The following is a 23,090-nucleotide window of genomic DNA, read 5'->3' on the forward strand; positions in this document are numbered from 1 at the left end:
CAGTTTTTAGTCATCGTGTAAGGTCTATGAACCAAATCCAGATTCTCGGCAAGGACACCAAATGTGCTTAACCCCTGAGCCATCTCTTCAGCCCCATCTTCACTTTTAAGAGTGCTCTTTGAGGCCATTGAGCTGGCTTAGTGAGTAAGGCCCCTGCTACTAAACCTGACAGTTCCCAGGGCCCATACAGTAGAAGGCAGGAACTAATCCCTACACCATGGTATGTGTGTGTACACACACACATTAAGTATATTTAGGGCTGGAGAGATGTCTCAGCCATTAAGAGCACTGGTTGCTCTTTGAGAGGTCCTGAGTTCAATTCCCAGCATCCACATGGTGGCTCACAACCATCTGTAATGTGATCTGATGCCCTCTTCTGGCCTGCAGATTGAGCACTCAAATACATAAAATAAATAATTAATCTTTAAAAAAATAAACATGACCCCTGCCCAGATCTAGCCAATGGTCAGAACATTCTCCACAGTTGAGTGGAGAGTGGGATATGACTTTCTCACGTACTCTGGTGCCTCACATTTGGCCATGTCCCGTGGAGGGGGAGACCTGATGGCACTCAGAGGAAGGACAGCAGGTTACCAAGAAGAGACTTGATACCCTATGAGCATATACAGGGGGAGGTAATCACCCTCAGGAACAGTCATAGGGGAGGGGAATAATGGGAAAATGGGAGGGAGGGAAGAATGGGAGGATACAAGGGATGGAATAACCATTGAGATGTAACAAGAATAAATTAATTTTAAAAAAGAGGAAAAATATAAATATGTAAATAGTTCTTAAAAGTAAAAGAAAAACTAAAGAGTATATTTTGATGTTATTAAGTGTATTCACATTGGTGTGTAAGCAAGTCTCCAATATTTTTTATCTTGAAAAACTGAAGCTGTATAATTGGCCTCCTTATCTGTAGGTTTTCTGTCTCCAGGTTAAGTCAACTTCTGTCTTTTTATTTCTCCTGAACAGTACAGTACATAGCATTGTATGGCTTATATATTATGTTGTCTAGAAATGACTTAGAGTGTATATGAGGACATGGAAGTCATATGCAAGTACCACATAACTTTTATAATGAACTGGAGCACCTACAGACTTCAAAACCCTTCTGCAGCCAATCTGCCATAGATAAGGAGGGTCAGCCATGTCCTTTAAAGAACAGTTTCTCTTGGCTCAGTCCCTAGCAACCACAAATATACTTCCTGTTTGTTCAAGTCTAAAGTTTGCAATGTAAGCAAAAGTGAGTGTTTTAGTCACTGTTCTATTGCTGTGAAGAGACATTATAGCCAAGGCAACTCTTCCAAGAGAAAGCACTTAATTGGGGGGTTGCTTACAGTTTTAGAGGTCTAGTCCATTTTCATGATGGCAGGGAGCATGGCGGCACACACGGCACTGAGCAGTGCCCGGGAGAGCTACACCCATGCACTGACCAAGAGGGAAAGCTAGAGACACTGAGCCTGTCGTGGGCTTCTGCAACGTTAAAGCCCACCCTCAGTGACACACTTCCTCCAACAAGGCCACAACTTTCTACTCTTTAACCCTTCTCAAGCAGCACCACTCCCTGATGGTGAAGCATTTAAATATATGAGCCTATGGGGACCATTCTTTCTCAAATAAGCCACCACATATGTGGGTTTTGTGGTTTTGTGGCGGGGGGGTTGTTTTTGTTTTTAAAGAGTACCACGCTGGGGAAATGGCTCAGTGGATAAAGCACTTGCTGGACAAGCATGAAGACTAGAGTTCAGGTCTCTAGAAACACATGGAAAAAGCCAGACAGATAAGAGGGTCCCTGGGACAAGATGGCCACTTAGACTGGCTAGATTTAGAGAGCTCCAGGTTCAGGGGAGACCCTGCCTCAATAAATAAAATAGGGAATGATCGGGGAAGACAGCCAATGAGTTCATGTTCACACCCACACCAGACGGATTCATGCACACATGCACGTGATGTGTGCCCACACCTCCTCCCAGCGGTGAATCAGCCAGTGAGCTGTCACCTGGGCTGAGCTGGGAGCTGGAGCTCCTGAAGTTTTTAAGAGGCGGGGCTTTTTGGATTCCACCTCTCTTTTAAAGAAACAAATGACATCATCTCCTAATGTAGCTTCTCTAGTACGTTAATTAAAAGCTTAAATAAAAACATATAATTATAGACACTAAGCTATTTTTATATGAATAATAGCATCTGATAGAATAATGGCAACATCTTAATTCAGTGGGTACCACAACTTAGTGTACGCTGGCCCTGTTGGAAATTTCTTTAGCATAGAAGTTGTAACATTGCTAATATGAAAGGAAAGGTACCTTGCTTGACTGGTTTCATTAGGAGAAAAAAAATAATAGCACCTTTTTCTCAAATGAACACATATGAAGAAATCTACCATACTATAAGAACTTTGAGTGTGCTGGAGTAATAGGAAGTGGTGAATGAAAGAGAGGGAAGCCAGGCATATGAAAAGGATACCTCCGGCCTCCTCTTCCTGTGTCACCTGGGCATGTGACCCATAACAGGTGTCAAGTCCTTGTAATGGAGATGGTGAAAGTGAGCAGTCAGCTTCTGCCTGTTCTCACTAACATCTGAGGGACGTGGGAGCCTCTCTGTGGAATTCTGATTGTTGAAAAGTGATGCTCAATTCTATTGTTTTCTGTAAACCTACCTTTCCTTATAATGTACAAGTGAATTCTGATGCAATGCTTTTCTACCCAGTCATTTTACACTAATGTAATTTGATTTCTTCCTTTAAAATGAAAATATATAGTTTTGAGATACTTAGAGATTTTCTTGTACAGTAAAATGAAAGAGACTAGGAGTTCTAATAATGACTGGTATTAATAGTCTAGAATTCAGTGTGTTAAGTAACATGCAATAAGCCGGGCCTGGTGGTGCATACCTTTAATCCCAACACTCGGGAGGCAGAGGCAGGCAAATCTCTGTGAGTTTGAGGCCAGCCTGGTCTGCAAAAGCGAGTCCAGGACTGCCAAGGCTACACAGAGAAACCCTGTCTCAGGGGGAAAAAAAAGTAACATGCAACTTTATTCCTTCTTTAGTTGATTCAAAGATATAGTAGAGAGCCTCTAACTTAAGGGCTGGGAGTGTAGCTTAGTGTTAATTCACTTCCTACCGTGCAGAAAGCGTGGGTTCTATTACCGGGGCCGTGAACATCTCAAGCTTTCTGCACTATGTTCTTTAAACACTGATCAATCGCCTTTAATGCCTAATGGGTGAGGTTTTTTTCCTTTCACACACTAAGCAAGAAAGCAGTTCCTCAGTGGGAGCCAGCTGGGTGTCCCCTAAGTTCCAACGCCCTTTATTTGGAAGTAGCATCAGATGTTATGGATCAGGAAATCAATTAATCCCCAAGATTGCCTGCCCTACAGATGTTGGTCATAGGTGTATTGTTTTGTTTTGTTCTTTTGTTTTCTGTTATTTATTTGATCTGTTTACAGCCTGATCCCAGCCCCCTCCCAGTTCTCCCTCCCCTCATTCCTTACTCTTTTTCTTAGAGAAGGGGAGGCCCCCAAGGATCAACCCACCAGGAGCCCTCGAGTCACTGCAGGACTAAGCACGTCCTCTCCCACTGAGGCCTGACAAGGCATCCCAGCTAGGGGAAAGGGATCCAAAGGCAGGCAACAGAGTCAAAGACAGCTCCAGCTCCCATTATTAGGGGACCCACATGTTGAACACACTGCATAGCTGCTACATATGTGTAGGGGGTCTAGGTCCAGTCTATGCATGCTCTTTGGTTGGTGGTTCAGTCTCTGTGAGGCCCCATGGGCCCAGGTTAGTTACTCTGTAGGTCTTCTTGTGGTGTCCTTGACCCCTCTGACACCCTACATCCTTCCTCCTACTCTTCCACAGAAGTCCCTGAGCTCCACCTGTTGTTTTGCTCTGGGTCTCTACATCTGTTTCCATCAGCTGCTGGATGAATCCTCTCAGAAGACAGTTGTGCTAGGCTCCTGTTTGTATCATTAATAGTGACAGGGGTTTCCTCTCTCCCACAGGGTGGGTCTCAAGTTGGGACAGTCATTGGTTTGCCATTCCCTCAATCTCTGCTCCATCTTTACCTCTGCACTTGTTGCAGGCAAGACAAATTTTGGGTCTAAGGTTTTATGCGTGTGTCCCCCTCTCTCCACCACAAGTCCCATGTGGCTACAGGAGGTGGCCCCTTCAGGCTCTTAACCCCCACTGCTAGAAGTCTCAGCTAGGGTCACCTCCCATGGACTTCCAGGGACCTCCCCTAACCCAGAGATGCCCCACCACCACCAATTTCTGTTCTTTCTCCTGGTTCCCCCACCCTCCCCTGCTCTCCACACACCTGATCCCTACCGCATTTTCCTCCTCACCCCCTTACCCACCCAGTTCCCTTCCTCCATCTACTTCAGATGTCTGTTTCCTGTTCTGAGTGAAACTCAGCATCTTCCCTTGGGCCCTCCTTGGCAGCTTTGTGTCTGTGGACTGTAGTGTGACTATCCTGTAGTTTATGGCTAATATCCACTTATGAGTGAGTACACATCATGACTGTCTTTCTGGGTCTGGGTTACATCACTTAGGACAATCTTTTCTAGTTCCATCCATTTGCCTGCAAATTGCATAGTTTCCTTGTGTTTAATAGCTGAGTAGTAGTCCATTGTATAAAAGTACCACAGTTTCTTTATCCATTCTTGAGTTGAGGGACATCTAGCTTACTTCCAGATTCTGGCTATTACAAATAAAGCTGCTGTGAACATAGTTGAACAAATGTCCTTGTTGTATGGTGGAGCATCTTTTGTGTATATGTCCAGGAGTGGTATAGCTGTGTCTTGTCCTGGACTCGCTCTGTAGACCAGGCTGGCCTTGAACTCACAGAGATCCACCTGCCTCTGCCTCCCGAGTGCTGGGATTAAAGGCATGCACCACCCCACCCGGCTAGTTCCAGCTTTCTGAGAAATCTCCAGCTGTATTTCCACAGTGGTTGTACAAGTTTGCATTCCCACCAGCAATGGAGGAGTGTTTGCCTTCCTCCATATCCTCTCCGGCAGGTGCTGGCACTTGAATATTTTTATCTTAGCCATTCTGGTGCAAGATGGAATCTCAGAGTCGTTTTGAGTTGCATTTCCCTGATAACTAGGGACATTGAGCATTTCTTTAAGTGTTTCTTGGCCATTTGAGATTCCTCTGTTGAGAATTTTCTGTTTAGCTCTGTGCCCCATTTTTAAATTGGGTTATTTGTTTGTTAGTGTTTAATTTCTTGAGTTCTTTATATATTTTGTATATTAGCCTTTTGTTAGATGTAGGGTTGGTGAAGATCTTTTCCCAGTTCTGTTAGCTGTTGTTTTGTTCTATTGACAGTGTCCTTGGCCTTACAGAAGCCTTCCAGTGTTATGAGGTCCCATTTATTAATTGTTGATATTAGTGTCTAAGCTGTTGGTGTTCTGTTCAGGAAGTTGTCTCCTGTACCAATGAGCTTCAAGGCTTTCCCCCAGTTTCTCTTCTATTAGATTTAGTACATCTGGTTTTATGTTGAGATCTTTTGTCTACTTGGACTTGAGTTTTGTGTAAGGTGATAAATATGGATCTATTCACGTTCTTGTACAAGTAGACATTCAGTTAGACCAGCACCATTTGTTAAAGATGCTTTCTTTATCCGCGCCCCCCCCCCATTATATAGTTTTGGCATCTTTGTCAAAAATCAGATGTCTGTAGGTCTGTGGATTTACTTCTGGGTCTTCTATTTGACTCCGTTGATCAACTTGTCTCAGGCCATTTCCCTTGTCTGTTTTTATGCCAATACCATGTGATTTTTATTACTATTGCTCTTTGTAACCTGACTGGTTGCTCTAAATCAGGATCCCACAACACTTTTCTCAGGGTCAGTTAATTTGCTCAAGTGGCTCACAGAACTCAGGAGAGTTTATTGTAGAGGATATTACAAAGGATCCAGATGAAGAGAAAGGCAGGACAAGGTCGAGGGGGAAGAGCCTAGAGCCCCCTAAGAACTTCCCCATGTGCAGCCCTCACAACCCAGTCCTTTTATGACCATAAAGAGACTGTTGCATGCCAGATGTTAGCAGGGTGGGTGGTGAAGCCCTGAGAGGCTTGTCTGTGCAGCTGCGGGCCAAGGCCTCTTCTGAAGCGTCTTACTGTCTGTTAGACAAGGTTCTGTCACCTGCCCTAGGGATGCAGGTTCTGAGTGAAAGACCTTACACAATAACCATAGTCTTACACCATAATAGCTCTGTTGGTAATGTAGTTTAGGGGATTTGTAAATAGCGATACTCTAAATGTTTTTGCCATGAATGTTTATCTTTGTATCAGAATTTTAAAATCTATTTTCCTGTTGGTAAATATCTAAGTTGTAATAAACATCTTTTGTACCTATATTTTTAATTATTTGGACAATGTAGGACAAATTAAAAATATCACTTAATATTTTAGTGGCTATATTGGGACTCTAAAATGTTGTCAACATTGGGAGTTTTACAGGAAATAAACCTAGTTTCAAATGTATTAGCTAGGAGACAGTGTTAATGTTTACTCTTTTTTTTCTAATAAAAAGTTTCTAGTCACGTAAACATCTTTAAAATGACAATTTTGAAATGTTTTGTTCTTACAGTGATGGAGTGGGGGGAAGATATTAAAGCAATCTCTAAAGATGAAGCAGTGATGTTGGTGAACCACCAAGCAACTGGAGATGTGTGCACACTGATGATGTGTCTGCAGGACAAAGGGCCGGTAGGTATCCTCAGTGCCCAGGTGGAGACTCTGCAGGGATGGACGTAGAAGCATCGATCCAAGTATCTCACTGTCTTTTAAAACATCACTGTAGATTTAATATGAAAAATTTTATGATTCTTGGTCATCCCAGGAAACGAACTTAAAGACTTTAAAACATAAATTAGTAGGATTGTAAGTGGCTACTGTTGATAAGCCAGTGATTTAAAAAAAAAAAAAAAGGCCACGGGAGGAAAGTTAGGGGACTACGGGAACAGAGGGAGCCTGACCATGTTTGCTGCAGTGTACTCTTGACCAGACAGGCAGGGAAGTCCCTGGGAACAGACGCTAAGACAAGGAACTGGCTTTCACATGAGTGCTGAGAATCAAACTCAAGTCCTCATGGTTGCATGATGTCTGAGTCACTGTTCCAATGCTGTGAAGAGACAGCATAACCAAGGCGACATTATAAGAGAAAACTGTTAGCTGGGGCTTGTTTACAGCCTCAGAGGTTTAGTTCGTTATCATGGTGGGATGCATAGGGCATGCAACAGGCACCGGAGCAGTAGCTGAGAGTTGAAAGTGCTCAGAGACACACTTCCTCCAACAAGGCCACACCTCCCAGTCCTTCTAATCCTTCAAATAGTGCCTCTTTCCGGTGACTAAGAATTCACATATGGAGACAGAGGCCATTCATATTTAAATTGTCACACATGGTGTACTGGCTTGTTGTGTGTGTCAGGTTGACACAAGCTAGAGCCATTAGACAGGGAGGAGCCTCAGTTGAGGAAACGCCTCCATGAGATCCAGCTGTGAGGCATTGTCTCAACCTGTGATCAGTGGGAACCATTGTGAGTGGGGCCATCCCTGGGCAGGCTGAGCTAGCCAGTAAGCAGCACCTCCATGGCCGCTGCATCAGCCCTGCCTCCAGGGTCCCATGCTGTTTGAGTTCCTGCTGTTAATAATGAACAACAATACAGAGGTGTGAGCCAAGTAAGCGCTTCCCTCCCCACTTTCTTTAGGTTATGGTGTTTCATCACAGCCATAGAAACTCTGAGACCCTGCATTGTCTGCCTGCACAGCTTTCTCAGTTTTTATTTATACATATGTACTTTTTAATTTTTTAAACAATTCAGTCTAGTAGAGATAATGGTTGTTTCACTGAAAAATTATGGCAGGAACTGTTTTCTTTGGGCTTTTATGTTCTTGCCTTTATAAATGCAGTGGTAAGTATTAATGTCTGGGGTTTTTTTCTTTATATATACGTTTACATAATTTAATATTTGGAGTTTTTTATATTTGTCATTTTCCTTTTAAAAATTTTTTTCTATTTCTTTTTCTTTTTAAGGTTTATTTATTTTGCAGGCAGTATTTTGCCTGCATGTACACCAGAAGAGGGCACCAGATCTCATTATAGATGGTTCTGAGCCATCATGTGGTTACTGGGAATTGAACTCAGGACCTTTGGAAGAGCAGGCTGTGCTTTTAGCCTCTGACCCATCTCTCCAGCCCAACATTTGTCATTTTCTTAATTGAGACTGTAACCTTCATTTTATTTAAGGTTTATAGCAAGAAATGCTTATTTCCTTAGTAGGAAAGAACAGTTAAGCAGTTCATTAATTAGATACTATTTATATTAATCTTAGAATTTTAAATTTGGTAAAAAGTCTTCTCTCAATATGAGAATTAACTTGTCAGCAATGAATAATGGCGTTTCTTGTGATTAAAGACTGAGATAGAGCTGAGCATGGTGGCGCACACCTGTAATCCCAGCACTTGAGAGGCAGAGGCAGGAGGACTGCTGTGAGTTCGAGCCCAGCCTGGTCTACAAAGCGAGTCCAGGACAGCCAAGGCTACACAGAGAAACCCTGTCTTGAAAAACTAGGAGAAAAAAAAAAAAGACTAAATTATCTTAAATATAATGCTAGCAGAGAATATGGACTTGCACAAACTATCAGTCTTAATAACAGAATATATGTCATTGTATTACACTATTTTATGAATATTTTAATGGTTTTATTGTTTTAGTCCAGTATAATTTTATGAGTTAGAAGAATTACCAGAGAACTCCTTTAGATAGAAAAGTATTTGAAATCATTAGGTGGATGTTGCAAAAATTTCTTCTCAGAGGAGACTTAAGAACATTTACCCCTCCCTTTAAGGTCTCAGTGACAGAGACATGATTCCACAAAGTCTGAGGAACCAAGGAATTTTGGGGGCATACTTACAAAACATAGGTGTGGGGGGGCTACTTAAAGGGGTACTGCTGTTTCCCAAATAAGCCACTTCTAAACAGCCTCTATCCAGGAGGGATGGTAGCCAGACAGAAGAAAGTAGCTACTTGCAATTAAGGAAGAGTTGCTTACAATACCTTGTGACCCTCTTTGCCTCTCTATGAGGGGATGTCTACATTCAGCAAGCCCAGTGGGATGGTAACCCTTTTCCAAGGGACCACAGCTGAACTTACCAAGATGGCTTGCCTCAGTGGACAGTAACTCAGAGCAATGGATCATGGGTAAAAACATTGTCCATGCAAACCTGACAAGCCCAAGTTTGACCCCTGGAACCCACAGCAGAAAAGAAAGCCTGCTCTTAGTCATTACACTATGAATTCTCTCTGTGTGTGTACATGGAGTAACAGTAATTAAAATAGTTAACAATTAAAAGAAGAAATCCTTGAGTCCAGATTTAATAAACCAATTCAGCTTCGTTTTTTATGTATACTTATGACTTAGGGTTCTAACATTAGGAATCAAGACTTACAATTTTTTATGTAAAATATTAGTAACTGTGCTGAATTTGTAGAAATAACATTATTTTTAAAATATATACAACACTAAATGGACTTAGCAGGCTGGATTTGTGTGTGTGTGTGTGTGTAACAACAGTAACTAAGGAAGAGGTCATGAACTTGAGAGGGAATAGGAAATTGGAAGGGTAGAAATTATGTAAATACAATATTCATATGGAATTATCAAAAGAATAAAAAATAAATTTTAAAATATGCTTGCATGATTATATGGAAAGTATGGAGACGTGGCTAGAGTGTACAAGTGTCTCCAACTCTGAAATGACTGTGTCTGCATTAAATGCCTCAGGTTGTCGCTCAGATGATGTGGCTGATGGATCACATCTTCAAGTACACAAACTTTGGAATTGTTTCTCTGATTCACGGAGACTTCTTTATAAGGCAGGTGAGTGGTGCCAACTGGCCAAGTAGGCCCTGTTCTCCAGCCTTGGCTCTTCCTCTGAATCTTCGTTCTGTAAACATCTATTTCAACCTCGAGTTAAATATGCATGATCAAGCACCTGTCACACTCCGTAGCTAAGTGACTGGCAAATTAAATGCTCAGTTTCCTAATTTTTCACGTGAGAACAGTAGACACTCCCCCTCAGACTGTCGTGGGTGAAGTTAAACATGTAAAGCAGAAAGCACTGTCCTACCACGAGCACCCCGCCCTTACCTAGCTTCTACTGTCTGTTGTCTCAGTTACCAGTTGGAGATTATTAATAAGTAACTATCTAGGATGATGATGATGATGATGATGATGAGAAATGATGAGGGAGTTCATAGTTAGACAAGCGAGCACATCAGATTTCTGTAAATCCGGAAACTTTCAGAGGAGACTGCAGTCTGGGATATGGATGCGATGGAGGCGGGATAGGAAGGGCTGTCGGCTCAAGGAGCAGTTTCCTGTAGGCAGGAGAAGTATGGCCTCTTCCCAGTCAGCACCGCCCTGACTGCAGCATTCTTCTCAGCCACAGGAGTATCACAGTTCCTTCTTCATAGCGGGGACCACCGTGTATAGCGTGCCTGTGGACGACAGCGCTGTGACTCTCTGCTGTCCGTGTACTTGACAACTTTAATCCTGGGCCAGGCACAGTGGCGCACGCCTGTCATCCCAGCACTGGGGAGGCAGGCAGAGCTTTGCAAGTTCGAGGCCAGCTTGGTCTACAAAGTGAGTCCAGAACTGACAAGGCTATTAACACAGAGAAACCCTGTCTCAAAAAACAAAAACAAACAAACAACTATTTTAATCTTGATTGTATGTTCTATGCATAAAAGCACTTAATGAATGTCTGACAGAGCCACACATAAAGACAAGCCAGCAGTAAGCAGGAAGCGCAGAAGCACGCAGCAGGAAAGTCAGCAGCGTGTGCTGCCGTGGGAGAGCCAGACAATCTCTTACGCAGTGGAGTCTGAGCAGATGACTGATGCATAAAATGGCGTGGCAGTTGACGTTAGTGGTGTGCCCTGGGTGTAAAAGTGTACACTCAGACCTTTTCCATTTAATGGCAGTCAAGGTTGTGAATGCATACAGACTATTTCAGAGTAAGTGAAAATTAATTTCTAAAAGAGCAACATTTTCACCACAGAGATTAGTAGTAAAAATTCTATAACATGTGAATGAATGGTATAGGAAAGGTGGTAATTTAGCCAAATGTGTCAGTGCATGGCTGTACTCCCAGGACTTAGAGACAGAGGTAGGTGGGAGCACAGAGAATTCAAGGTCGTTCTACATAGCAAATTCAAGGCCAGATTGGGACACGTGAGACCCTCTCTCAAAAGCAAGGAGGAAAGTTGTTAATTTTCTAATAAAAATCTTGATTCAATAAATGGTTTGAGCCGGGCGTGGTGGCGCACGCCTTTAATCGCAGCATTCGGGAGGCAGAGGCAGGCGGATCGCTGTGAGTTCGAGGCCAGCCTGGTTCACAAAGGGAGTCCAGGACAGCCAAGGCTACACAGAGAAACCCTGTCTCAAAACAAACAAACAAACAAACAACAAAAAAAAAACAAAGACAAAATAAATGGTTTGTTTCGTTTTGGTTTGGTTTGGTTTGGTTTGGTTTTGGTTTTTCGAGACAGGGTTTCCCTGTGTAGCCTTGGCTGTCCTGGACTCGCTTTGTAGGCCAGGCTGGCCTCGAACTCACAGTGATCCACCTGCCTCTGCGTCCCGAGTGCTGGGATTAAAGGTGTGCGCCACCATGCCCGGCTCCAGTGGTTTTAAGTCTTTTTTTTTTTTTTTTTTTTTAACTTGTTATATATTTGACCTGAAGACTGAAAGTGCCCTGGCTACATTAAGCAGCTGTGTAACCACACTGACAGGAGGGTGGCTTCTTATCCTGGCTGGGGCTTAGGGCTTTGTCCTGTCGCTGTTCTCCGCCTCCTCTGCTCTGCTCCATCCTGCCGCCCTGCTGTCTGCTTCCAGGGATTTCCCTGCCGGTGTCTGTTCTTCCTGAGTCCTGCAGCAAACATGATCAGGCTCTCTCTCGGCTCCTGCCTTAGATCCCTCACTTTCCTCCAGTGGGCTTTTTTTTTTTTAGTCATGGAAGTCAGCACAACTTGGCTGCTGCACACATAGAGCTGGGCTTGCTTGTAGCATAAGTAAGGTTATGATGTTTCCTTGCTCAAAACAACCCAGTGCTGTTTGCAGTTGACGCGTCTCACGGTGGCAGCTGGAGTTCAGTTACGAGTCCTCACTGCTCTTGTGGAGGACCTGGGATTGGTTCCCAGAACTGAGATCAGACAGATCACAGCCACCTATAATCCAGTCGCAGGACATGCAAAACCGGCAGGCTTCTCTGAGCATTTGTAGATAAGCAGTGTACATAAGCACAGTGTGCACACACACAAGAGAGCAGATAGTACAGCGCAGCACCACGCACAAAGCCCTTTCTACTTTGTCACCTGCCACCGTTGTCCCCTCCATGTTGGCGAGGGCTCTGTTCTCTCTTCTTGTTGTTTGTTTTTAAGGCGTAGTCCCACTGTGTAGTCCTGGTTTGAAACTCACAAGATAAACTAGGCTAGTCTTGAACTCATAGAGCTCCACCTGCCTCTGCCTACAGGACAGGGATGTGCAGCCCCCTCCAGGCCCCAACAGACCACGCATGTCCCCACCCTGGGCCTGTGTCTTTTACTCCTATCCTTTGGAGTATCTGCCTTTCATCTCTGTGTGGCTTATTCCTCTCATATTATCTATCAGTTCTTTGTCTGTCACCTCTTTGCATCAACTCGCCTTGCTCATCCTGAATCTTTGTGTCCCTCTTGTTCCTTTCTTCCTAAAGCATATCACCAGTGGAATGAACGCGCCGCACACAGAGCTTTTCTAGATGGTCTCCTGTTTACTGCCCTGTTTCTGGTATTGGACTATACTTGGCGACTAGTAGCCACTACATGGAGTTCTTTCGTATAAGTCTGAATAGTTCTCCTGCTTTACCACTCCATTCAAGGAGAGAAATAGCCCAGAGAGCACCGTTCTCTCCTGTGATTGGGTCTCAGTTTTGTTTGTATATGATCGTGGGGCAATTTAACCTCAGCTGTTCCTGTCCTTGCTGTGTGTCTGCCTCCTAGGGAAGAGCCCATCGTGACCAACAGCTGCTCGTTCTCAAGAGGCACCTAGAACAAAATTACAGGAGCAGAGACCGAAAGTGGATTGTTCTGTTTCCTGAAGGGGGCTTCCTCAGGAAAAGGAGAGAAACAAGCCAGGCATTTGCCAAGAAAAATAACTTGCCATTTCTTACACATGTCACTTTGCCAAGGTTTGGGGCAACAAACATTATCCTGAATGCACTTGTGGCACCGCAGGAAAATGGAAGCCCAGCAGGAGGAGATGCTCGAGGCTTAGGTGGGTGCCTTAGCATGTCTCGTCTTATTTGAGCTGAAATGTTTCTAGAGTTCTAATTCTTTTTCGCTTTTTAAAATTTATTTTCATTTCACGTGTGTTGTTTGTTTTGCCTGTGTGAGGGAGTTAGATCCTCTAGAACTGGGGTTAACAGTTGTGAGCAGCCAGTGTTCTTAATCACTGAGCCGTCTTTCCATTTGGGTTTTTTGTTTGCTTAGTTGCTTTGGGGTTTTGGAGACAGAATCTCTTTATGTAGTCTTGGGCTGTCCTGGAACTATATAAACCAGGCTGGTCTCAAACTCAAAGAGATATGTCTGCCTCATCTTCCCAGTGCTGGGATCAAAGTCTTTTTTGTTTGGTTGGGGTTTTTTGTTTGTTTGTTTTGTGGTGTTTTTGAGTGTGTGTGTGTGTGTGTGTGTGTGTGTGTGTGTGTGTGTGTGTGTGTATTTGTTTGTTGTTTGAGACAGGGTCTCTTTGTGTATCCTTAGCTGTTCTGGACTTTGTAGACCAGGCTGGCCTCGCACTAACAGCGATCCGCCTGCCTCTGCCTTTCGAGCGCTGGGATGGATTGAAGGCGTGCACCACCATGCCCAGCAGGATTAAAGTCTTACACTACCAAGCCTGGCCCAGTTCTTTTTAAATAACTTGACAATTAGAATTAATAGTCAGGGAGAGGATGAAGTTATGATTCCTTCATATTTCTTTTTAAAGTAGTCAACACTCACAATAATGTACATAATAATTACAGGTGTGTACTCAAAGATGTCTTCCCTGCCTACCTGACCTGACTTAGGGTGATTTCCACCACTAATGATGCAAGTTACATTTTACTTATTAAATCTAGAAGGTTTTGCTTGCTTTTAACAGACAACAAAGTTAATGTAATTTGTCAGCATTTATTAAGACCCTTAAAGACTCAGTCATCCTCTTACAAATACTTATCAAAAGGAGAAAATAAATTAGGCACAATGGCTCATGCCAGTAATTCTAATACTGGTGAATCTGAGGAGAAGGAAGAGGATTGCCTTTGAGTTGAAGGCCAGTCTGGGATGCATAGTAAATTCTAGGTCAGCCTAGGCTGCAAAATGAGACTTTATGTCCAAAATAAATAATCATAATCTGCATATAGGTGATGACACTTGTCACACGTTTGTTTATATTAAACTAGCCAGAGGGTACATGGTTCCATGTGTCCATGTACCATATTTTTCAGGCTATAAGACGCACCTGACCATAAGACGCACCCAGTTTTTAGAGCAGTAAAACAAGAAAAACAGTAAAAACAGCAATCAGACCATAAGGCGCACCCTAATTTCCCCCTCACTTTTGGAAGCATAAAAGTGGGTCTTATGGTCCAAAAAATGTGGTAACACGGTGATACAAATGGTGCATGTGGAGAGGTAGGTTGTCTGGCAAAGTTCTTATGTTGCAGGTGTGGTGGAGAGAGACAACATACAGATCTCCTGAAAATAATGTGAGCTTCAGCTAAACCATCAGGGCAGGGAACAAGTGACAGGAAGACACCAGCATGCTGGCAGAGATGCCCCAGAGCTGTGACACTGTGGCTCATTCTCTGGAGTTTTAGAATAACAGTCCCTACTTTTGAAATTACCAAGAAAGAGTGAGCAGCACTCCGTGATGCAGCGCCTGAGGAGCAGACAGCAACTCAGGAAGCTGTGTGGGCAGCAGCAGGAGCAGCCCCATCCAAGCACTTGTGCTGCAAACACCTTCTGAGGAACAGCTCAGAGAGGCTCAGGAGGCCTGTTCCTTCCATAGCAGTTTTTAATTCTTTTAGTATTATTTAAGGAAATGTTGATGTGATTGGCTCTCAGAAAAGCTTTCAGATTCTGTACAGAGCAGATGTAGAAATAATGCCCATGAAATTGCATTGCATTTTCCTTTTCATTTGCTTTCTTCAAGTAGCTACTTGGCAGTCAGCTTTCTTAGTCTTTTATCGTCTATTAAAAAGGCAAACTGAAAGAGTCTTTTAGTAGAAAAACAAAGTTGAGAGCAGCATCACTGGGAGACACTGTGGCAACACCTTCCAGACAGTCCACTAAAGAGACTGCTGTCTGCACAGCCCACCAGGCAGTGCCCAGTGGAGGTCTAGATCAGAAGGATAGCTGTGTAACAGTTGCCTAGTAACGAGAAAAGCGACCTCGCTCAGATAGCCACAGCTTCTATTTATAAGAAAGCTTAAACCGCGTGTGTTCGTACACACCTTTAATCCCAGATCCAGAAAGGCAGAGGCAAGAGGATCGCTGTGAGTTCAAGGCCAACCTGGTCTACAAAGCAAGTCCAGGACAGCCAAGGCTACACAAAGAGACCCTGTCTTGAAAAACCAAACCAAAAAAGAAAGAAGAAGAAGAAAGTTTATTACTTATCCTTAGTTAATATATTTAAATTTCAGGTTGTCACAACATGTGAAAAGTATTTTACTGTTTTCTTGTTTTGATATTTTTCACTGTTCTCTTTGTTTTTCATATTCACTAGTATTTTATACTCTGTGATGTAAATCCTTCTGTGGTTTTGTTTTTGTTTTGTGCTTTTTCAAGGCAGGCGGATCGCTTTGCGTTCAAGGCCAGCCTGATCTACAAAGCGAGTCCAGCACAGCCAAGGCTACACAAAGAAACCCTGTCTCGAAAAAACAAAACACAAAACAAAACAAAAAGCCAGAAACAGACTAAACAATTTTCCCATCTCCTCTCACAATGGTGTCTACCGGTCATTGCTTCTGAAGGGCAGGGCAGTAAGATTGCTTTATTTTTTTGTAACTCTTGCTGAAACTGAGGAAGCTTCTACCCTCACGCCCCAAATAAGAACAGTACCCAATACTAATGTATGTCTAAGTGCTTGATTTTATTTCCATTTTTTCTGAATTTGTTAATGTCCCCTAAGTACTAACATTGTAAATCATGACTTGTTTTCATTTACTGGTTTGGTTTTGCTGTGTGCTTTGCCTTCTGATCTTCACAGGCTGTTTCATTTAGGAGTGATAATCTATACCAAGACCTTATACTGAAGACTTGAATGAGCTGCGTATAGTAATTAATAGTGTTCCATTGTTTGTTTTGAAGTTAATCCACTTTATAGTAAGAAGCCTTCATTTTGTGCTAAGTGCACCGTGTGAGCAGGAATAGAGTTCACCTTTTATCTCAAAACCAAGGCACATTAGTGTGCCTCAGCTGCAGGCGTGTTCTGTTCTGCATGCAGGCACAGAAAACCTCACCCAACTCAAGGCACCATTTTTTTTTTTCAGAATGCAAATCAAGAGGACTCCAGTGGATAATAGATACAACTATAGCTTATCCCAAAGCTGAACCAATAGATATTCAGACCTGGATCCTTGGATACAGGAGACCAACGGTCACGCATGTTCACTACAGGTCAGTGTTGTAACTCAGTGAGTGTCTAGCAGAGCTACCTCAGGACACTCTGAGAGCTTTGATACCGAACTTAACCAGACGGTGGGAATAGTGACATGGTTCATGTTTATAGGAAATAAAAATCATTCTTATGTTGAATTTTTAATAATGGAAATATGTTTGAAGTAGTTATTTTCACTGATGATAAAGATTTCTAAAACCAGTGTTCCATGGCATTGTGATTATTCAGTTATCTGACATACTTGAGTAAAAGTACTGTAAAGAGTAAGCATCAAGGATAGATATATTCATGGGTGTTAAGTAAGCATTAATAGAAATTAATTTTTTCAAAAGAATTAATTGTTATACTATTTCTGAATGCTGTTCTTGATAACTCAGGTCCATTGTACCTATAAAAAATTTTTTCAAGATTGATTTATTTATTATTATGTATACAGTGCTCTACCTGCATGTACACCTGCAGGCCAGAAGAGGGCATCAGATCACATTATAGATGCTTGTCAGCCACCATGTGGTTGCTGGGAACTGAACTCAGGACCTCTGGAAGAGCAGCCAATGCTCTCAACCACTGAGCCATCTCTCCAGCCCCAAATTTTTTTTTAATTTTCTTTTTAAAGTGTGTGTGTAGCTGGGTGGCACACGCCTTTAATCTCAGCACTTGGGAGGCAGAGATTGATCGTTGTTAGTTCGAGGCCAACCTGGTCTACAAAGTGAGTCTAGGATAGCCAGATCTATTGCACAGAAAAACTATCTCAAAACAGCAACAACAACAACAAAAAACTCTCTGTTCCCCGCTCTTACCCCTCTACCTCCTTCTCCCCCCTCTCTCTCTACTCTCTTCCTCTTCCTCTGTCTCCATCTCTGTCTGTCTCTTTCTCTCTGGGGTACCCCTCCCCCCTTTTCTCCCCATACTAACTTAAAAAAAAAAAAAAATATATATATATATATATATATAAGTATGTGTGTGTGTGTGTGCACGCGCACACCTGCAGGTGCTGGTAAACGTCAGTGATTGTGAGCTACCCATTGTGGGTGCAAAGAATGGAACCCAGGTCCTCTGAAAGAATAGCAAGTGTTTTTAACCTGTGAACCATCTCTTCAGCCCCTACATTTAAACTTTTTAGTTTTACTATGCTGATGTCTATTGCATAAAAACAGCAAAGCATTTAGTGAATATTCTTAAGATTTATGTTATATAAATCTATACAATTTCTTAATATACTTCTATATACACTTTTTGAATTTTATGTAAATGTATGAAGATGCTTGTCTGATGTATAATTTGTATAATTTGTATAATTTGGCCACTTTATAAGCTATTTAGCTTAACTCTGCTCAAAGACTTTAGCACATGTCAGCAGACTTTGAGATATAAGCAGTCGAGCCTCAGGAGGGGTGCAGCTACCACAAAACCCCTCGGAGCAAGAGGAGAACTGCTCAGAGTTTACACTCAGCAGCAGCAGGTGCATGTCTGCTTGTGGGTTTCGCACTATTGTATCAGTATTCTTTAAATGTAGATGGGAGAATTTGAAGCTTAAATTTTACAACCAAGATGTTACAGTTTTTAGTTTTTGATGGGGGAGGAGTAACTAAAATTTAGGTGAGTATAGTGTGTGACCTAAAGAGTTCATGTACAAGGTAAAGTGTAAATGTTTGTTATTTTTATTCCATTTTACAAAGGTGTTTGTTTGTCTGTTTGTTTTGCTTTTTGGTCTTTTGGTTTTTTGAGACAAGGTCTTTCTACATACCCCTGGCTGTCGTGGAACTCACTATTCAGAGCAGGCTGGCCTTGAACTCAGAGAGATCTACCATCTCTATCTCCTGAGTGCTGGGATTAAAGGTGGGCTCCACCATGCCTGGCAATTGTGTATTTTATTTAAGGTAATGAATGCTTAATATATACACAGGAAGAGGCTCTGTTAACCATAGCCTGACTCCTTCACTGAAGGGCAGTAAGACATCATTCGAGGCTAAAGAAAGGCTAGATTTAGTTTAGTTTTTTTAAAAATTTGGTTATATTTTTAAATTTTAAACAAGGGTGAGATATTTCTGATTAGAATCAAAGTTTCAAAAAGCAACATTCAAAACGTACATGCATGTGTGTTGGGGGCCTTATGTACGTGCTTGTGTGTTGGGGGTGTTGCGTGCATGCGTGTGCATGTGTGTGTGTGTGAATGGTAGAGACTGATGGGATTAGGCCCCTTTCTCTTTTATAATGCGAAGAGATTACTAGGGAATCAAACTGAAAAAGAAGGAAAGACACTGAAGGCTCTAAAGTCACATGGTTTTTGCCTCTGCCTCGGGAGTGCTGGCACATGTACCATCGCACCTTGCAACATGGACTGAGTAGAGTGTTCACAAGAGTAAAAGCAAAAACAATCATGTACCCAGTATAAACAAATGTCTGCTTTATTCCAAAATGGGACAGTGTGTTAGAGACAGTGATCCTTTTATTCAAAATTAGCTTATATTTTAATTTTTTTTAGATCTTGAGAAAAACTGAAGCTTTAAGAATATTGACATGAGAGATACTGAATTCTGAGTCATTACTGGAGAGAGAATATGAAAATATCAGGAAAGTGCAAAATAAGGCAAAATGATATTATTTTATTCACCAGACTCAATTATCAGTGAAGCTGGGCCTGCAGACGGAGGATGCCCTGTCAGTTCCTGGTGCCTCTGCGGTGGCTCCAATTCCAGGGACCCCAGTGCCCTCTTCTTACTCTGAAGGCACCGTTCACGCATGCAGTACAAAGACACACATTCAGGAAAACACGTATATACATACAAATAAATCTAACCTAAAAAGGTCTTTAAAAATCAGTGAGGTTATAGAGACATTAATACACAGTCATTGCATCTAATTTGAAGAGCAATTTGTCAGTATTCTTTAAAACCTCTATGATCCAGCCACTTTATTAGGGTGTCAGTTTTCAGACACTTAGAAATTACATGGAAGTGACAGTGAAAGAAATAGCTGGAAGAGGCTGTACCTGGGAGCAGGGGTCTGAGAAGGGCAAGTAGAGGGATTTTTTTTTTTTTTTTTTTTTTTTATGTTTGTTGTCTAATTCACATTTGCTTTAACTTTTGAAAACTCGGCTTGTGTTACTTAGACTAAACATTGTTTAAGTTCTGGATCTTAGTCTTCTAGACAGCACCCAAGTGATAACTTTCCCATGAGCAAACATTCATTCCCTCATTTCAGCTCAGTCAAATGCTTACGTATTTAGCTTGCTTGCTTTGCTCATCTCTCGGCTATGTAATCAGCTTCATATAGTCAGGGGGGGGCTGTTTATCTCAGACCCTCTCTCCAGGGTTAGTTTCCTCCATGTAGTTGACTGAATTGAGGGGTCAATCATGAGTTTGTTGCTTAGATTCAAATGTATGAACTCAGATGTAGCGTGCCATCTTCTGAGCTAAGCATTATTTTATATCTTTGTTAAAGTGTAATTTCTTTTTCTTTTTTGTTTTGTTTTTTGTTTGTTTTGGGGGGGGGTTGGTTTTGGTTTTTCAAGACAGTGTTTATCTGTGTAACAGTCCTGGCTATCCTGGGCTCACTTTTGTAGACCAGGTTGACCTCGAACTCACAGTGAGTTCTGCCTGCATGCGCCACCACGCTTGGCTTGTTAAAGTATAATTTCATGTAGTGCGCTTAGATAGGATTTTGTAGATTTGTAGAAAATATTTTAAGTGTACTCAAGACTACAGATAATAAGAATTTGTAATGCTTGGGCAGTGAGAAGCTTTCCTATTAGGGACGCTAGCTACTGGGATCGTAAAGGCTTACATCTGGCAGGACTGCTTATTTTCTTAAGTCTCCCCAGAGCTCCTTACTTTGCTATGAGAGAGCTGGTGCTGAGTATGTTTGATGCCTTACTGTAGTAGAGGGGTACTTGTGTTGGCATCTCATCCCACGACACCTGACAACCAGGGTGAAGAAGGAGACTGCTTGAGAGAGAGCATTTGGCCTGCCCTCCTGCCTGTGTTTTAGTCCAGGAAGCTCTGGGCAGATAAAGTGTGTGTCCAAATACTGCCTGCTGTCCTTGCTAATCCCCATTTAAAGTGCCAGAGACAATTCAACAACCACTGTTCTTTCAAGAGTTCATCTGTTAAACCCAAATCAGTCATCTTTTTTTTAATGTTAGCTCTTTCCTCATAAGGATATAATGACTGCTTAAGATCTTTGACCTTGCCGGGTGTGGTGGCTCACGCCTTTAATCCCAGCACTCGGGAGGCAGAAGCAGACAGATCGATGTGAGTTCGAAGCCAGCCTGGTCTACAAAGTGAGTCTAGGACAGCCAGGGATACACAGAGAAACCTTGTGTCGAAAAAAACAAAAATAACAACAAAAGAGATCTTTGACCTTATGGTGCCTGCTAACACATCCTTGAGTTAGTTAGGTCTGGTATTAAATCATCAAAAATTAAATTAATCTTATATAATACCGTACACATACTGCAAATGTTAGCTGGTGTGATTTAACAATTCTTTTTAATCTTTTTTCTAAAGAATACCTATTCTGTGATGATCACTCCGCATATGGTCTTCATAGAACAGAGAACACTGACTAATTTGTGCTGGGTCTTAAAGGAAAGTGGGTAAATTTAGCTAGGGAGACATGGAGAGGGCAGGCAATGGAGAGGGCAGGCAATGGAGAGGGCAGGCAGTGGAGAGGGCAGGCAGGGGAGAGGGCAGGCAGTGGAAAGGGCAGGCAGTGGCATCTGTGAAGTGGTGACCGTGAGCAAGGACGGCTGAAGTAGAGTGCACACATTAAGAAGTCTATAACACAGCACAAAGAGAAGTTGTAAGAAATAAAGTCGTAAAGTTAAAATAATATATTGGAGCATCCAGAGCTGCATGGATGCTCTCTTGACTAAAACACATCCAGGAGGGCAAAGTGCTCTCTCTCAAGGATAGTCTACTCTTGACTCTGGCTGTCAGGTACCACGAGATAAACACACTTAAGTTACTTTCTGTTGCTGTGATAAAACATTCTGTCCAAAAGCATTTTGAGGAAGAACGGTTTTCTTTTGTTGTTGTTGTTTTTTGTTTTTTGTTTTTGTTTTGTTTTGTTTTGTTTTCAGATTTCAGTTTCAGGTCTTATTCCATCACTGAGGGAAGTCAGGGCAGGAACCTGAGGCAGAACTGCTCGCTCTTCTGTACAGCATCACCTCCAGCCGGGATATGAACTCATAGCCATGAAAACTGCTTGCTAGCTGGCTCACTCTCTGGATCCATGCTCAGCTGGCTTTCTTATATATTCTAGGCCCACCTGCCTTAGGAATGGCGCTGCCCACAGTGGGCAGTCTTCTCCCCACAGCATCAGCCTTCAAGACAGTCCTTTACAGACATGCCCACCAGCCAGTCTGATGGAGGCAGTCCCTCCATTGAGGGTCCCTCTTCCTGTGTGACTATGTCTTGTATCAGGCTGACACTGAAAACTAAGCTGCGCATACACCTTAAAAGTTAGGCCAAATATTTCTATCTCTAAGTAATGAAGGCCCATTCAACAGAATTATCTTCTACTAATCAGGAAATCGGCTCACATAACTGACATCCATCCAGAACAGCACAGGTTTTGTGATATGGCTACCCTGATGGCTCAGGCTTCCTGTGTCAGTGCTGCCCTCCTCCATGAGACCTCACTGATCTCTTCCTTACCAGAGCTGGGTGGCCCAGGAGTCCATGAGAGACAAAGACAAGTGACAAAGTAGATTTGATTTTTCCAAGAAGCTCTCTTAAGCTTTCCCTTATGCCATAATATATAACTCCCATTAGCGTGTCCTGACAGGTAGTGTGTGAGGGGAGGGCCGGCTCCTGTGGCTTCACAGCACTAGGCCTGCATTTGGTGAGCAGTAGCACTTTTGCTTTGAGTGGCTTATTTTTTTAAGCTAGAAAACCCTTTTCTACCCTATTAAACATTGAGGTTGAACAAGGTAGAAATAGTATACTTTAGAGGTGAAAAAGTAATGTAAGGGGGCTAGAGAGATGGCTCAGAGGTTAAGAGCACCATCTGCTCTTCTGCAGGTCCTGAGTTCAATTCCCAGCAACCGCATGGTGGCTTACAACCACCTGTGATGAGATCTGGTACCTTCTTGTGGTGGGCAGGCACACATGTGGGCAGAATACTGTGTAAATAATGAATAAATCTTAAAAATAAATAAATAAAAAGTAATGTAAATATTTGTATTACTTGCAATAAAAGTAAACATTTTAAAAAGTACTACTAATGCTGCAGAATTGTGTCAAAGGAATATTATGTCATCTGTAAGCTAAATCTCAGAAATGTATAGCACCCCTCACTTAAAAGTAAAGCCTTTTAGTGAAACTAACCTTAGTACAAAGACAAAGTTCATGGACATTTTAAGGGCATTTAAGTTGGAAGAAA

The 23,090-nt window shown here is 42.4% G+C and overlaps 1 protein-coding gene across 2 annotated transcripts in view; it reads left to right on the forward strand.

Annotated features, from left to right (window-relative positions):
• Lpgat1 (lysophosphatidylglycerol acyltransferase 1) overlaps positions 1 to 23,090 on the forward strand; it is a 60,845-nt gene that overhangs the window by 32,431 nt on the left and 5,324 nt on the right. For both annotated transcript variants that reach the window (XM_051148150.1, XM_051148148.1), the window contains exons 3-6: positions 6,596 to 6,714; positions 9,792 to 9,887; positions 13,046 to 13,319; positions 16,576 to 16,702. In XM_051148150.1, coding sequence (XP_051004107.1) covers positions 6,596 to 6,714; positions 9,792 to 9,887; positions 13,046 to 13,319; positions 16,576 to 16,702 — 616 coding nt within the window. The remainder of the gene's footprint in view (positions 1 to 6,595; positions 6,715 to 9,791; positions 9,888 to 13,045; positions 13,320 to 16,575; positions 16,703 to 23,090) is intronic.

Source organism: Acomys russatus, chromosome 6 (genome assembly GCF_903995435.1).
Source record: "Acomys russatus chromosome 6, mAcoRus1.1, whole genome shotgun sequence".
Classification (NCBI taxonomy): domain Eukaryota; kingdom Metazoa; phylum Chordata; class Mammalia; order Rodentia; family Muridae; genus Acomys; species Acomys russatus.